We start from the raw sequence: 13,348 nt of genomic DNA, 5'->3' as shown, positions 1-13,348 counted from the left end.
AAGGACCAACATGGGTCTGCCACAAATGCTTAACTGAAAAAAATCCATTGAGATGGTTGGACTCTCATTATTTATTTATTTATTTATTTATTTAATAATATTTCTATACCGCCCTTCTCCCGAAGGACTCAGGGCGGTGAACAGGGCAAGAATAAAAATACAGGATTACAAAAGTTAAAAAATAATTAAATACATGCCCATATACTAAAAATACATCTTAAAACCCCAATAAAATAACAATAACAACCCCCCCAGTCCCCCATCAGGCCAGGCCAGCTTGTTCAAAAAAGTATGTTTTTAGCTCGCGGCGAAAGGAGCGAAGATCGGGCGCCGTCCGGAGCTCAACCGGTAGCTGATTCCATAGCTCCGGGGCACCCACAGAGAAGGATCTGCCCCTGGGGGCCACCAATCGACATTCTCTGACCGGTGGCACCCTGAGGAGGCCCTCTCTGTGGGAACGCACATGGCGGAGGGAAGTTGATGCCGGCAGCAGGTGTTCCCTAAGGTACTCCGGACCCCTGCCATGTAGGGCTTTAAACACCATTACTAGTACCTTGAATCTCACCCGGAAGACAACTGGTAACCAATGCAGCTCACGGAGCAGAGGTGTAACATGGGAGTATCGGGAGACTCCCAACACAACTCTCGCGGCTGCATTCTGTACCAGTTGGAGCCTCTGGGTGGTCCTCAAGGGCAGCCCCATGTAGGGAGCGTTGCAGTAGTCTAGTCGAGAGGTCACGAGCGCGTGAGTGACCGTGCATAGATCATCCCGGCTTAGATAGGGCCGCAACTGGTGCACCAGGCGAACCTGGGCGAAAGCCCCCCTAGTCACAGCCCCTATGTGATCTTCCAAGGTGAGCCGTGAATCTAGGAGGACTCCCAAGTTGCGAGCCCTATCTACGGGGGGTAATAGTTCACCCCCCATAGAAAGAGGTGGAATATCCGAATAAACCCGGGATGAAGGTATGCAAAGCCACTCAGTCTTGTCGGGGTTGAGTTGAATGTTCCTCCCCATGCAGACCCGAACCGCCTCCAGGCAACGGGACATCACGTTGAGGGCATCACTGGGGTGGTTTGGGGTCGAAAGGAAAAGCTGATGATACCCAACTCCAAAACCACGAATGATCTCACCCAGCAGTTTCATATAGATGTTGAACAGGAGAGGCGAGAGGACCGACCCCTGAGGAACTCCACAAACGAGAGACCTCGCGGTCGACCTCTGCCCTCCTGTCAACACCGACTGCGAACGTCCCTGGAGATAGGAGAACCACTGTAAGACCGTGCCTCCCATTCCCAATCCCGAGACGCCGCAGCAAGATACCATGGTCGATGGTATCGAAAGCCGCTGAGAGGTCTAATAGGACTAGAACAGAGGAATGTCCCCTGTCCCGAGCCCTCCAGAGATCATTCACCAGCGCGACCAATGCCGTCTCTGTGCTGTACCTGGGCCTGAAACCCGATTGGTACAGGTCTAGATAATCCGCTTCATCCAGGACCAGAGGGAGCTGATGCGCCACCACACTCTCAACAACCTTCGCAAGAAAGCGAAGGTTGGAGACGGGACGAAAGTTGTTCAATACAGCTGGGTCCAAGGCAGGCTTCTTGAGGAGAGGCCTCACCACTGCCTCTTTCAAGACGGCGGGGAAGCTACCCTCGTTCAGAGAAGCCGATATAACTGCCTGGAACCAGCTGCGTGTCCTCTCCCGGGCTGCATAAACCAGCCAGGAAGAGCACGGGTCCAATAAACATGTGGTGGAGCTCAGCCTCCCCATGATTCTCTCCACTTCCTCCGGAGTCACAGAATCAAACTCCTCCCAGGTAATATCGACAAGACCGCCCGCGTCCTGATCGCCAGACTCTGCCCAGTCAGAGTCCAGACCGGTCCGAATCCGAGCGATTTTGTCCGACAGATGTTGGTTAAACTCCTCGGCACGACCCTGCAAGGGTTCTTCCCTCACCTCTTGATTCAGGAGGGAGCGAGTCACCTTAAACAGGGCGGCCGGGCGGTTATCTGCGGACGCGATAAGGGTAGCGAAGTGGTTAGACCTCGCCTCCCTTATCGCAGCGAGATAAGACCCTAGTGTAGGCTCTTAGTCGCAATCGGTCGGATTCGGATCGGCTGGATCTCCAACCGCTCTCTAGGCCCCGTCTCCGACGCTTCATCTCCCGGAACTCCGCGGAGAACCATGGAGCTCGACGGGATCTGCACCGGGTCAGGGGCCGCAAGGGTACAACTCGGTCAAGAGCCTCAGTGGCTGCCCTTTCCCAGGCTTCCACTAAGGCATCTGCCGAGCTGTGAGCAAGGGAGGCAGGTGGGGACCCCAGCGCCGCCTGGAACCTTTGGGGATCCATTAAGCGTCTGGGGCGGTACCATTTAATTGGTTCCACGCACCCACGGCGGGGGGTGGCAAAATGGAAGACCAGCCACAGGAGATGATGATCGGTCCATGACAGGGGCATAACAATTGGGGAGCCCCCACCAAGATCATCTAACCACCGTCCAGATAAGAAAGCTAGGTCAAGGGTGTGGCCTCCCTCATGAGTCGGTCCCGAAATTACTTGCGTCAGGTCCATGGCCGTCATGGAAGCCATGAACAACCGAGCCAACTCAGATGATCCTCCCAGCGATGGTAGATTGAAGTCCCCCAAAACCATAAGTTTCGGGAACTCAATCACCAACCCAGAGAGGACATCGAGAAGCTCAGGCAGGGCTGCTGCTGTGTGACTAGGCGAAAGGTACACCAGCAGCAAGCCCAACTGTGCACCAGGGCCGCATCTCAAAAAGAGAGACTCACACCCGACTATCTGGGGAACGGTGGCCTCCCGCGGACACAAGGTCTCCCTCATAACAACAGCCACACATCCGCCCCTACCCTGAGCCCGAGGCCGGTGTAGCACCCGGAAACCTGGTGGGCAAAGGTCAACCAGAGGAATCCTGCCCTCTGGGCCCAACCAAGTCTCCGTGATGCAAGCCAGGTCCGCCTGCTCACCCTCGACCAAGTCGCGGACGAGAGGGGCTTTATTAGCGACAGACCTGGCATTCAAGTACACCAGCCGGAGCTCAGGAGGCTGCACATCCTCACTCCCGGGACCTCGGGGCGGAGCCAGAGGGTCGGAGTGCCTCACCGCTTGTAAGCAGCGGAGAGGCATTCCCTGAGATCGATACGGCCCTCTGCTCCTACACCTGCTGCCATTCCCTAACGTCGTGGGACTAACAGTAAAGCATAATGGGAACTAATCTCCAACAGATCAATAATTTTTCCACTTGTAAAACAACAGTCTGGGTGCTCTTGATAAGGGGCTCATCAAAAAAATGAGCTACCCTTTCTTCCTAAATCAGGTATGTATGATAGGTATAAGCGTAATAAATAGCTTTAGCTATTTTCAGGTAATCTTCAAGGGAGGAGTGTATCATTAAAAAGCTGTATCCTTGGACAACCTTATACAGTATATTGCAGAGCTCTTTAAGTGACTTGTCTGGACAACAAGTCCCTCAAGGCTCCTGAGTGATTTCTTTGGAAAGATTTCACCATCCACCATCATCCTACAAAACACCCTGCCCTTTTCCCATCGTGATTTCCAAATAAAGAAGGTTCACATTAGTTTCCTCACCTAAATGCGAATGTGTCCGATAACAAAAATCAAAATTGTCCTGCAGATCATCATGTTGCTCAATCGAACATTTCAGGCCCTGTGGAATACAGCCAGACATCAAAGGACAGGCCAAGCAAGGGAGGTTTGAAGAAGTACACAACAATTAGTAGGACACACTGAAAAGATAGGACCTCAGGATGAATCTCCATTCTGTGATGCACAGCTAGAACCAATAGCAGGGATGTAATCAATACAAAGGAGGCCAATCAGGAACAGCACTTCACTCCATTTGGAGCATCCCAGTATAAGTGTGTGCCAGTAAAATGTGCAGTTTTTTGGCTTCTTATACAAAATCAAATGCCTCTTCCCATTTCCACTCTTAGTAACCCCTAAAGAAACCCCGAACTGTTCAGGAGACTAATTTGGACGCACTTCCTGGTATATCTTTCAAAATGCAAATGAGAGATTTCTGGGAGACAAGATGCTCCTGTCTTTATCCTTAAACCCTTCATTCTTCTCTCTGGGCAGGATTCGATTTATAACAAACACAACTAAACAATATGAATATGTCTTTCTAATACATAATTTGAATAGGTGCAAAATTAATTTCCCTTCCTGTATCTATTACATAAATGGAAGTGCAAATGTAATTGTTGTGTTTCCTTGCCCGCCAGTGGATCCGGCAGCTGAGTCTGAGGAATCAGATGAGGAGGAAGGGTCTGGAGTGACATTAGAGTCAGAGGAAGGCTCTGAGGAGCTCCAAGCCTTACAGTCAGACGAGGAGCCTGGCCCCTCTACTTGTGCTCAGGCTGAGACAGCTGTGCTGGGAGCTTGAGTTGGACGGTGATGAAGAACAGTTGGGACAAATCCAGGATGCATGAAAATACAGGCAAGACAAGCGAGTAGGACAGAGGAATGCAATGGGGCAGCTCCAAAGGCAAAGGAGAACGCATTAGGAAGCCACGCCTTGGCTGAATTATAAAAGGGAAGGTGTGGGAGGTGCTGGTTGCCGAAGGCACCCGTTCGTGTTGAGGATCAAGTTTCTGTGGACTGTGTTTGTTTGCCTTGGACAGTGACTCACGTCTGTGAGAATAAAAGAGGTTGTTTTTTTCCTTGCGATTCCTGCCTGTTTCCTGGAAGAGGGGTTTCTCCTTGTGAGCATAACAAGGACTCACGTAGGCTGGGACAGAACAGTGGGAATAGAATGATAATAAAATAAAAATGAAATAGCTTACTTCAAACATCACACACGCTACCATGTTTTGTTTTAACCATGGTTGGTTGAAAAAGCCAGAGGTCTAGTGCATATTATCATAAATCATAATATTTGCAGAGTACTTGTGAATCCAGACTGTGAAGTTTAAAAGCCTTGATTTAAGGTTTAGCATTACATTAACTCAGCCGCTGTTAACTCGAGCACAGTTCAAGCAGACCATGGCTTAATATAAAGTATGATCTAAGCCATGCTGTGGCTTGCGTCAACCTGACATGACATTATCTAGCAACCTAGAATTTTGCGGGAAAGAGTTAAAAAGCACTGCCAGGCTTCCCACTCTCACCTGAATTGTCTTGCACATCTCCATTAGCCGCTCCTCAATATTATGCTGATGGGTGGTAGGCACAGGAGAATCACATGGAGGATCCACACTTGACTGAAGAGAGAGGAAGAGAAAATACACAAAAATTGCTAATTCATTTGTATGGATCATCACTGAAAGAGCTTTTTCCCCCCTAAGTGGCTGTTGATAAAAGAGACATCATGTATCTTGCTCAAATCCTCAGATCTGTCTCCCTACTTTTATAGCACTGCTATTTTATATCATTCTTTTATTCCTATTTTTTTTCTTTTTCCTATCACAGTACGCAAGATTTTTTCTCTGCCTCTGGATTTTTCCTTGCAAATTCAGTGAATTGCCCAATGAAAAAGTTCACCAAAAGCAAACATAAAAGTTTGGGATGCATTTTGTTTTGGTGCAGATCTCAGAGAGGAGAATGTACTAACAATATGCTAGAAGTGTGATGCTGGTGGTATAGCAAATACAGCATTAGTGTTTCTAAACTTCTCCTGTCCTAAGTCCACATTCCCATGAAAAAAACTCTTTCCAGAACTACAGAAACATTTGGCCATAAAGAATACTGATTAAAACATAGGAGATAAAACTGAACACCCAGCCAAATAACACATCAATTCCAAGTAGGCAGCCCTTGATTAATTCAAGAAGCTATTGTCTTTGTAATGCTAGCCTCTCACTGAACACATTCCACTCTCACTGAACACATGACAAGTCAAATACACTGCTATAAACTAACTCCTAATTTTATTGAATTCATCATACGTATACTGTAATTTGCATACAGTCTGTATACAGAGGGAGATGCCTAACCCTTTCCAGGTTTAGCAACAGCTGTCTTCACCACAATAATAACCAATTCACACATTAGTAAAATTAAGGGTTGGTTACTGATATAAAACAAACTTTGGGGGAAATTGTCACCTTGTGACAATTTGTCATCAAGAGTCATCTTGTAGGAGAGATGAGCGGCATAGAAATTTAATAAATAAATAAATAAAATAAATTGGGAGGGGAATTTTTTTCTTTCAACGGGATGGGACGGAATTTAGCACAGGTAGTCCTTGACTTACGACTACAATTGATGCCAAGATTTCTGTTGTTAAATTGAGACATTTGTTAAGTTTTGCCCCCTTTTATGACCTTTATTGGCACAGTTGTTGTCACTGCAGTTGATAAGTTAGTAACCCGGCTGTTAAGTAAATCTGGCTTCCCCATTGAGTGCTTGTCAAGTCACAAAAGGTGATCATATGCCCCCGGCACACTGCAATCATCATAAATATGAGTCAGTTGCCAAGCGTCTGGATTTTGATCACATGATCATGGGGATGCTGCAAAGGTCGTAACTATGAAAAACAGTCATAAGTCCCTTTTTTCAGTACCGTTGTAACTTTGAATGGTCACTAAATGAGCTGTTGTAAGTCAAGGACTATCTGTAATAAACCAGTTCATATTTCAGTAGAGCTATGGGTTGGTTACTGGTTTAAAACAAACTCTTGGGGAAATTGTCACCTTGTGACAATTTGTCATTGAGTCATCTTGTAGGGGAGATGAGCAGCATAGAAATGTAATTAATAAAATAAATTGGAAGACAAATATTTTCCTTTGCTGGGATAGAATGGGCTTTTAGTAAATCAAGGGGGACCAAGTATTGCTAGATGGAGAAGACTGTTTTGTGACTGCACAAGGCAGGCAGAAGAAGACCAAGCAGGGTTAGTTTGTTTGTTTTTACCTGAGAGGTAGAAGAAGCTTCAGACAGAATTGCTTTCTCCTGTCTCAGTAGAGTATCAATAGCAATGGCTAGTTCCTGGGGATGGTCTTGATACTTGCTCTGGAAGGCAGGGCACAACAAGATAGAAAAGCGTAAGGCTGTAGCTAAATAAAAACTTTTTATATCCTCTGCTGCCAAGAACACCAGACCTTTTTGGAATCACCACCTGCAGGTGACCTGGGTGGCTCTAGTGAAAAAAGAGATATAGTCTTTAATTCTTTGTTTCTAGGTAGATCTCCACTGTCACTAGGTTATTTTTTCTAGCTGAGATATGAAATCTCACCTGGATAGCTATCATGGCCATCATATCAATGTAGGAAAGGTCCACAGGGCAACTAAGAGAGTCCCAATACATGCACACAGATTTTGTCTCTCTTGGCCAGCAAGGATAAGGTTCTAAGCTACCATGGTCAATGCTTCTCAACCTTGGCCACTTTAACATGTGTGGACTTCAGCATGACTGGCTGGAGAATTCTGGGAGTTGAAGTCCACCCATCTTAAAAGTGGCCAAGGTTGAGAAACATTGACATAGGTGGTTGCACTTAAAAAATGTCAACTTCTTTTAACCTTCAGTTCTTCCTCCTGCCTTGGTGTCTTGAAGGGAGGCTCCCATCTCATCCTGACCCTTTCCCACTGTGCAGGCAGCACACACACATACATGTTCTATGCATACCTGTAGATGCAATTTTGAACGGCGCAAGTTGTGCTTGAGTAACAAGTTAGCATTGTTCTCTTCCCCCAATGCCAGACGTCCGATCTGATCATCCAGTAAAGACAGCATGGTATGGAAAAGACAGCTGGCTTGTGATGGGTCCAGTTCTACTCCCTGGCTCCTAAAAGAGCACAATGGAGAAAATGCAAAGCAAGACTCAGATGGCCTTGGCTGAGAGAAAGTCATTGCCAAAAAACCGCATTCCCATGTAGTATTGGAGGTGGTAAGGTAACGAGACTGTTGATAGTCAGAAAATGGAACCACAGCAAAGCTGGTCTTATGGCTCTTGGGTCACAGTTTAGGTAATATAAGTCTCTGAGAAAAAATTGGCATCATGGTTAAGACACTGAACAAGAAACTGGGAGACTATGAGATCTGGTCTTGCCTTAACCCCCAAAGCCAACTGGGTGACCTTGGGCCAATCCCTCTTTCTCAATGCTGGGAAATAAGCAAGGGCAAACCACACTTCTGAAATCTTGCCAAGAAAACTGTTAAGAACTAGTCAAGTCAATTACCAGGAGTCAAGGTCTGAATCATCAAACCCATAATTACGGAATAGCTTTATGAATTTTCTGAACTTATAGCTAAGATAAAAAAGTCTGCCAAATGTACCACTAGCCTGCTTATTTAAATGAATCATAATATTCTTATAATTTTTATATTTGCTCTTCCTCTGACAATGGTGAAGAGAATATAACCTACCAGATTTTTAGATTAATAAATGTTCTTAGATCTTGAAATCCCCATTTTTAAGGATCTATCTATCTGACAGAACTTTTGGATGGGCTTCTCAAATTACTACTGTACTGTGATTCTTTCAGGTGACTGAATAAATATGTAGTTGTTACAACATCTAGGTAGTGCATTTCATTTAAACCAGGAAATTGTTTCCTTTCCTCTGTAAGTGCATGCATTTAATAATGTTAATACAATCAGTAGACTTCAAAATTTTGTATAGACAGTCCAACTTACGATCACAATTGAGCTCAAAATTTCTGTTGCTAAGTGAGACTATTGACTTTTGCCCCATTTTACGACCTTTTTTGACAAAGTTAAGTGTGTCACTGCAATTGTTAAGTTAGTAAACACAGTTGTTAAGTGAATTAGGCTTCCCCATTGACTTTGCTTGTCATGTTACAGAAGGTGATCACATGACCCTCAGACACTGCAACCGTCATAAATGAGTCAGTTGTCAACCATCTAAATGTAAACCATGGGGATGCTACAACAATTGTTAAGTGTGAAAAATAGTTATGTCATTTTTTCCCCAGTGTGGTTTTAACTTTGAATGGTCAGTAAATGAACTATTGTAAGGCAAGGAATATTTAACATTCTATCAGGGTCTATCATTTCAGAGTTAGCTGATACCACACTATGTATGTCAGAAAGACCTTCACACATAGTTGGGGGGGAAACATTGTACAGAAAGTGACGCTGATAATAAAAACCAGCAGATCAAAGACAAATTGCTTTCATGGAAATGACTACGACAGAAATAGCATTACCAGTTCTGCTCCTCAATCCAGTAGGCTAAATACTGACGCACTTCCATTGGTAAGCAGTCATCTGTGTAGAGACAATCTATCTGGTTCATGTGAATCTTGTCCAGCGTTTGAATTTGTTGCCATTGGGACATGTTGGAAGATGCTGCTGAACTCCACACACCTAAGCAAGCAAAGACATCAGGAACCCTTTGCTAGCACACCAAGCAACTGGAAAAAGTAATCCTTTTGTATCACAAATGTCCTCGTTCAAAAGAGAACATTTTTATTTTTATAAATACATTTTGCATGGGGTTGTCATATATGACAGCTTGTACGTGGCATAAGTATGAAAAAGATACAAAGGAGTTGCTAAACTAAAGCCCCTGATAACCCTGGAAAAAAAGGAGAAAATAACAGAAATGAGACCGTGATTTTTCCTTCTGTGTGAAGGGAGGCAATAAAATACTGTAAATGCCATTGCGGTTAATTTCTGTAATTAGGATGGGTAAGAGTCCCATTAATAGGAAAAATGTAGACATGCTGAGGTAGCCAAAGTAAGGTCATCCCACTGCGTTATCCAGATGAGACATTCTAGCTGTAAAGTCATAGTATGATTTAGTTTGCTTTATCATTCCTATGTAACCTTTGTAAAGGAATATAATAGCAATAGCACTTACTTACATACCACTTCAGAGTGCTTTACAGCCCTCTCTTTAGAGTCAGCCTATTGCCCCCAACAATCTGGGTCCTCCTTTTACCGACCTCGGAAGGATGGAAAGCTGAGTCAACCTTGAGCCTGGTGAGAATTGAACTGCTGGCAAAATGAGCCTGTAATAAACACTGCATTCTAACCACTGCACCACCACCTGCTGCCGGCGTCAACTTCCCTTCGTCCAGTGCGCTCCCACAGAGAGGGCCTCCTCAGGGTGCCGTCGGTCAGAGAGTGTCGACTGGCGGCCAGCAGGGGAGGGCGTTCTCTGTGGGCGCGCCAGACCTGTGGAACCGTTTACCGGTTGAGCTCCGGATGGCTCCCGACCTTCGCTCCTTCCGCCGTGACCTAAAAACTTACTTATTTGAACAATCCGGCCTGGTCTGATGGGTTTGGGGTATTTTAATATTAATTTTATTAATTTTTACTGTAATTGGGCTTCAATATTTAATTTTATCTTAACTTTTGTTTACTGTATTTTTATTGTATTTATTGCCCTGTACACTGCCCTGAGTCCTTCGGGAGAAGGGCGGTATAGAAATTAAATTATTATTATTATTATTATTATTATTATTATTATTATTATTATTATTATTATTATTATTATTATTATTATTATTATGTAACCCATAACCTTGCTTAGTTCTGGGCTCTCTCGCATTCTTTTGGCCCAGTGCGCAGTTCATACTGTAGCTGTGCATGCCAGTGAAAATTTACTTTGCTCCGTCTATTACTTAAAGTTTTGGTTCCTTATGCAAGCGCCAGTAGCTTTTTCCTTTTTTCAGGAAGTTCTTTGTTGTCTTTTCTGTGACTGAGAATAAGAGAGCAAAGAAAAGAGAGCAAAGAAAATCAAATGAAAAAAGATTAAAGAGAGCAATGCAAATCAAATGAAAGCCTCATGAATGTAGGAAATACAAGGTTTGTTCTCTTTCCATATGCTGTCAGCATAAGGCTAAAATAACTGCGAGTTTCATAGCTGAATGAAAGCAAAGGGGATGTGAAACAAAGGGGGGAAAATGTCAGAATGAATCAAATGTTGTAAACAAACAAAGCAGGGACGTATCAGTACAGTTTTAAAAATCAGGAGGTCTTGACAGCATAACTCAGCTCAGTCCCCAAAATAGTGAAAAGCAGAAAGCCTTTGCAGAAATACAGGGGAGATCTTTGGTGCGGTTGAACTTAGATTTTAGACTTAAGATTTTACTAAGGAATTCCCATTTTCCTTGATTATTTAAGGGACTAATAGGACCCAGATTGTTGGGGGCAATAAGCTGACTTTGTAATAATGCCGCTTGGGGGCCCCAAAAGCCCTAATAAGCAGGCATATACATAGAATGAAGGCTATTGCTAAGCACATTGGTTTGTGCTTAAATTGTAAGCCGCCCTGAGTCTTCGGAGAAGGGCGGGATATAAATGGGATTAAAATTAAAAAAAAAATTAATCCTATAAGAATATTGCACACGGGCTATTGGAAATTGCATACCTCCTTCTTTGTAAATGGAAAGAAAATCTAACTAAAAATATTACTTCTGGAATGCAATAGGCTTTCCAAAGTTTCTAATGGCAAAATAGCAAAAAGAAATATTGGTTGGAACATGATGAAATCATTGAGAATCTACACAGGATCCTTCTGCTAATATGCCCCTACAGAACTGTTAACTGTGCCTGGTTTAGAGCTACAATACATTATCATGAACTTTGGAAGTAATATTAGAACCTTCGGGTTCTATTTAGATTAACAATCAATTAACAGAACAAACCTATATCTACTTAGCTAGATATAATTCCTCTTGAGTTCAAAAAGGTTTTAACCAGGACTTTCCTGTTTTAGAATTTTCTCATTTCTGCCAATGAGATAATTGTCTTATAATTGCTTTTCTGTACAATATTCTGATGAAGTAGAGTCTTAAATGGGGGGGGGGGGTTGAGTGATCTTTGATACTTATTTAATTTGATTGTAATATAATCACCTACTCCAGAAAACGAATTTTATTTTTAGATTTTTATCCTGCTTTGATAACACAAGGCAGCTAAATACATAATATTCCATAAAACACAATATTTTAGTTGATGAAGGTAGCAATCGTGTTTTTAATGGATTTTGAAATGTCATGTGTGATTGGGCATCCTGTTTTCCCTTATGAATAAGTCTTTAAATCTTGGCCTTATTTGTATTATTATCAGGGCTGGAAACTTTTTTATGGTATAACATTTACAGCATAAAAAGATATTACGTTGGAATTTTTATGTGTCACATAAATTTTCTGCTTTCTTGCTTCTAACATTTTTGTTGGTTGCTTACAAAAAAAGAAAAAGTAAAGGAACAAAGAAAGTGCATAAATGTATCAAGTTTCATTGTTGTTGTTAGTTGCAGGAAATCCTGTCTGACTCATCATGACCCCATGGACAAAATCCTTAGTGTTCATACCGAACACTAAAATATATATTTACTGTAAACCATTTGAAGAGGATTGTATGGGAATCAATATTGAAATATATAGAATACCATACAGCCCACATGGTGTCTTGGTGATGGTATTGAACTAAAAGCACAGAGATCCAGGTTCTAATCTTACCTCAGCTCCAAAAGTACCCTGGTGTCAGGCTCAAGCTCAGGGTCAAGACAGTGCAATCCAATTGAATTTAGCCCTTTATTTGCTTATGCCTAATGGACAGAATCTTGCCAAACTAAAGCTATAGCCTTCTAACCTACTAGATATACTCTGAAAATTCTGAACCTCTTCTGCCCTCCCTCCTCCAGCTCAAACACAAAAACAAACAAATAAGAAGAGCTATTGTGATGCAATGGTTGAGGCTAGAAACCAGGAGATCATGAGTTCTATTCCTGCTTTAGGCACAAAATTGGTGAGTCCTTAGGGCCATCCCTCTCTTTAAGTTCTAGGAAGAAGCCAAAGGCAGACCATTTCCTAAATCTTACCAAGAATAACTATGTGGAGCCCAGACAGTTGTCAGGAAAATCTGACTGGACAGTCGGAATCACAAATTGTCCTATTTCCCCCTGGGCTCTAATGTGGACATTGTTAGCAAAACTGCTAAGTTTACAGACAAGACAGTTCAGCTAAGAATCTGAAGAGATTGGGGTACTGTATAAAAGCAATGCATTTATCTAAACATTCTTTTTTATTTAGCACATATGTATTTTTGTTATTGTATTTCCTTTTATCTATTTTATCTTGCAAATAGACCTCATATTTTATTTTATTGCTTTTGAAACGGCTCTGAGGCTAATCAATGATAAACTAAAGCTGACTCAAAGGTAAACAGACACAAAAATTAAATACATTAGTAGATGTCTGAGACAGTCTGACTGAGAACAAGCAGAGAATGGGAAGACCAGTTAAATGGAACTGCAGCTCAATGTTTTCTTTTTGAAAATTAAATCTGAAAGCCAGGAAAAGTGTTTAATATTGGATTAACTGGCTCACAACACAAGTCTGATGCAGTTTGCTGGCTCTGCCCAATTTCTTGAAAACGAAACTTAAATTC

General features: G+C 43.0%; 1 protein-coding gene across 3 annotated transcripts in view; it reads right to left on the bottom strand.

Annotated features, from left to right (window-relative positions):
* Positions 1-13,348, bottom strand: part of STAT2 (signal transducer and activator of transcription 2) — a 39,151-nt gene that overhangs the window by 24,693 nt on the left and 1,110 nt on the right. Inside the window, exons 1-6 of one of the 3 annotated variants that reach the window (XM_081320652.1) lie at positions 12,418-12,498; positions 9,154-9,313; positions 7,610-7,769; positions 6,898-6,996; positions 5,154-5,246; positions 3,613-3,691 (exon numbers count right to left, since the gene is read on the bottom strand). In XM_081320652.1, the coding sequence (XP_081176778.1) occupies positions 3,613-3,691; positions 5,154-5,246; positions 6,898-6,996; positions 7,610-7,769; positions 9,154-9,284 (562 nt within the window). In that variant the 5' untranslated portion in view covers positions 9,285-9,313; positions 12,418-12,498. Of the gene's footprint in view, positions 1-3,612; positions 3,692-5,153; positions 5,247-6,897; positions 6,997-7,609; positions 7,770-9,153; positions 9,314-9,809; positions 10,038-12,417; positions 12,499-13,348 lie in introns of those variants that run through there. The other 2 variants (XM_081320650.1, XM_081320651.1) reach the window with 2 other exon arrangements.

The sequence above is a fragment of the Vipera berus genome, assembly GCF_964194415.1.
Source record: "Vipera berus genome assembly, chromosome: 2".
Taxonomy (NCBI): Eukaryota; Metazoa; Chordata; class Lepidosauria; order Squamata; family Viperidae; genus Vipera; species Vipera berus.
Note: the sequence above shows the minus strand (reverse complement) of the source record. Positions and strands in the feature narration are given on the sequence as shown.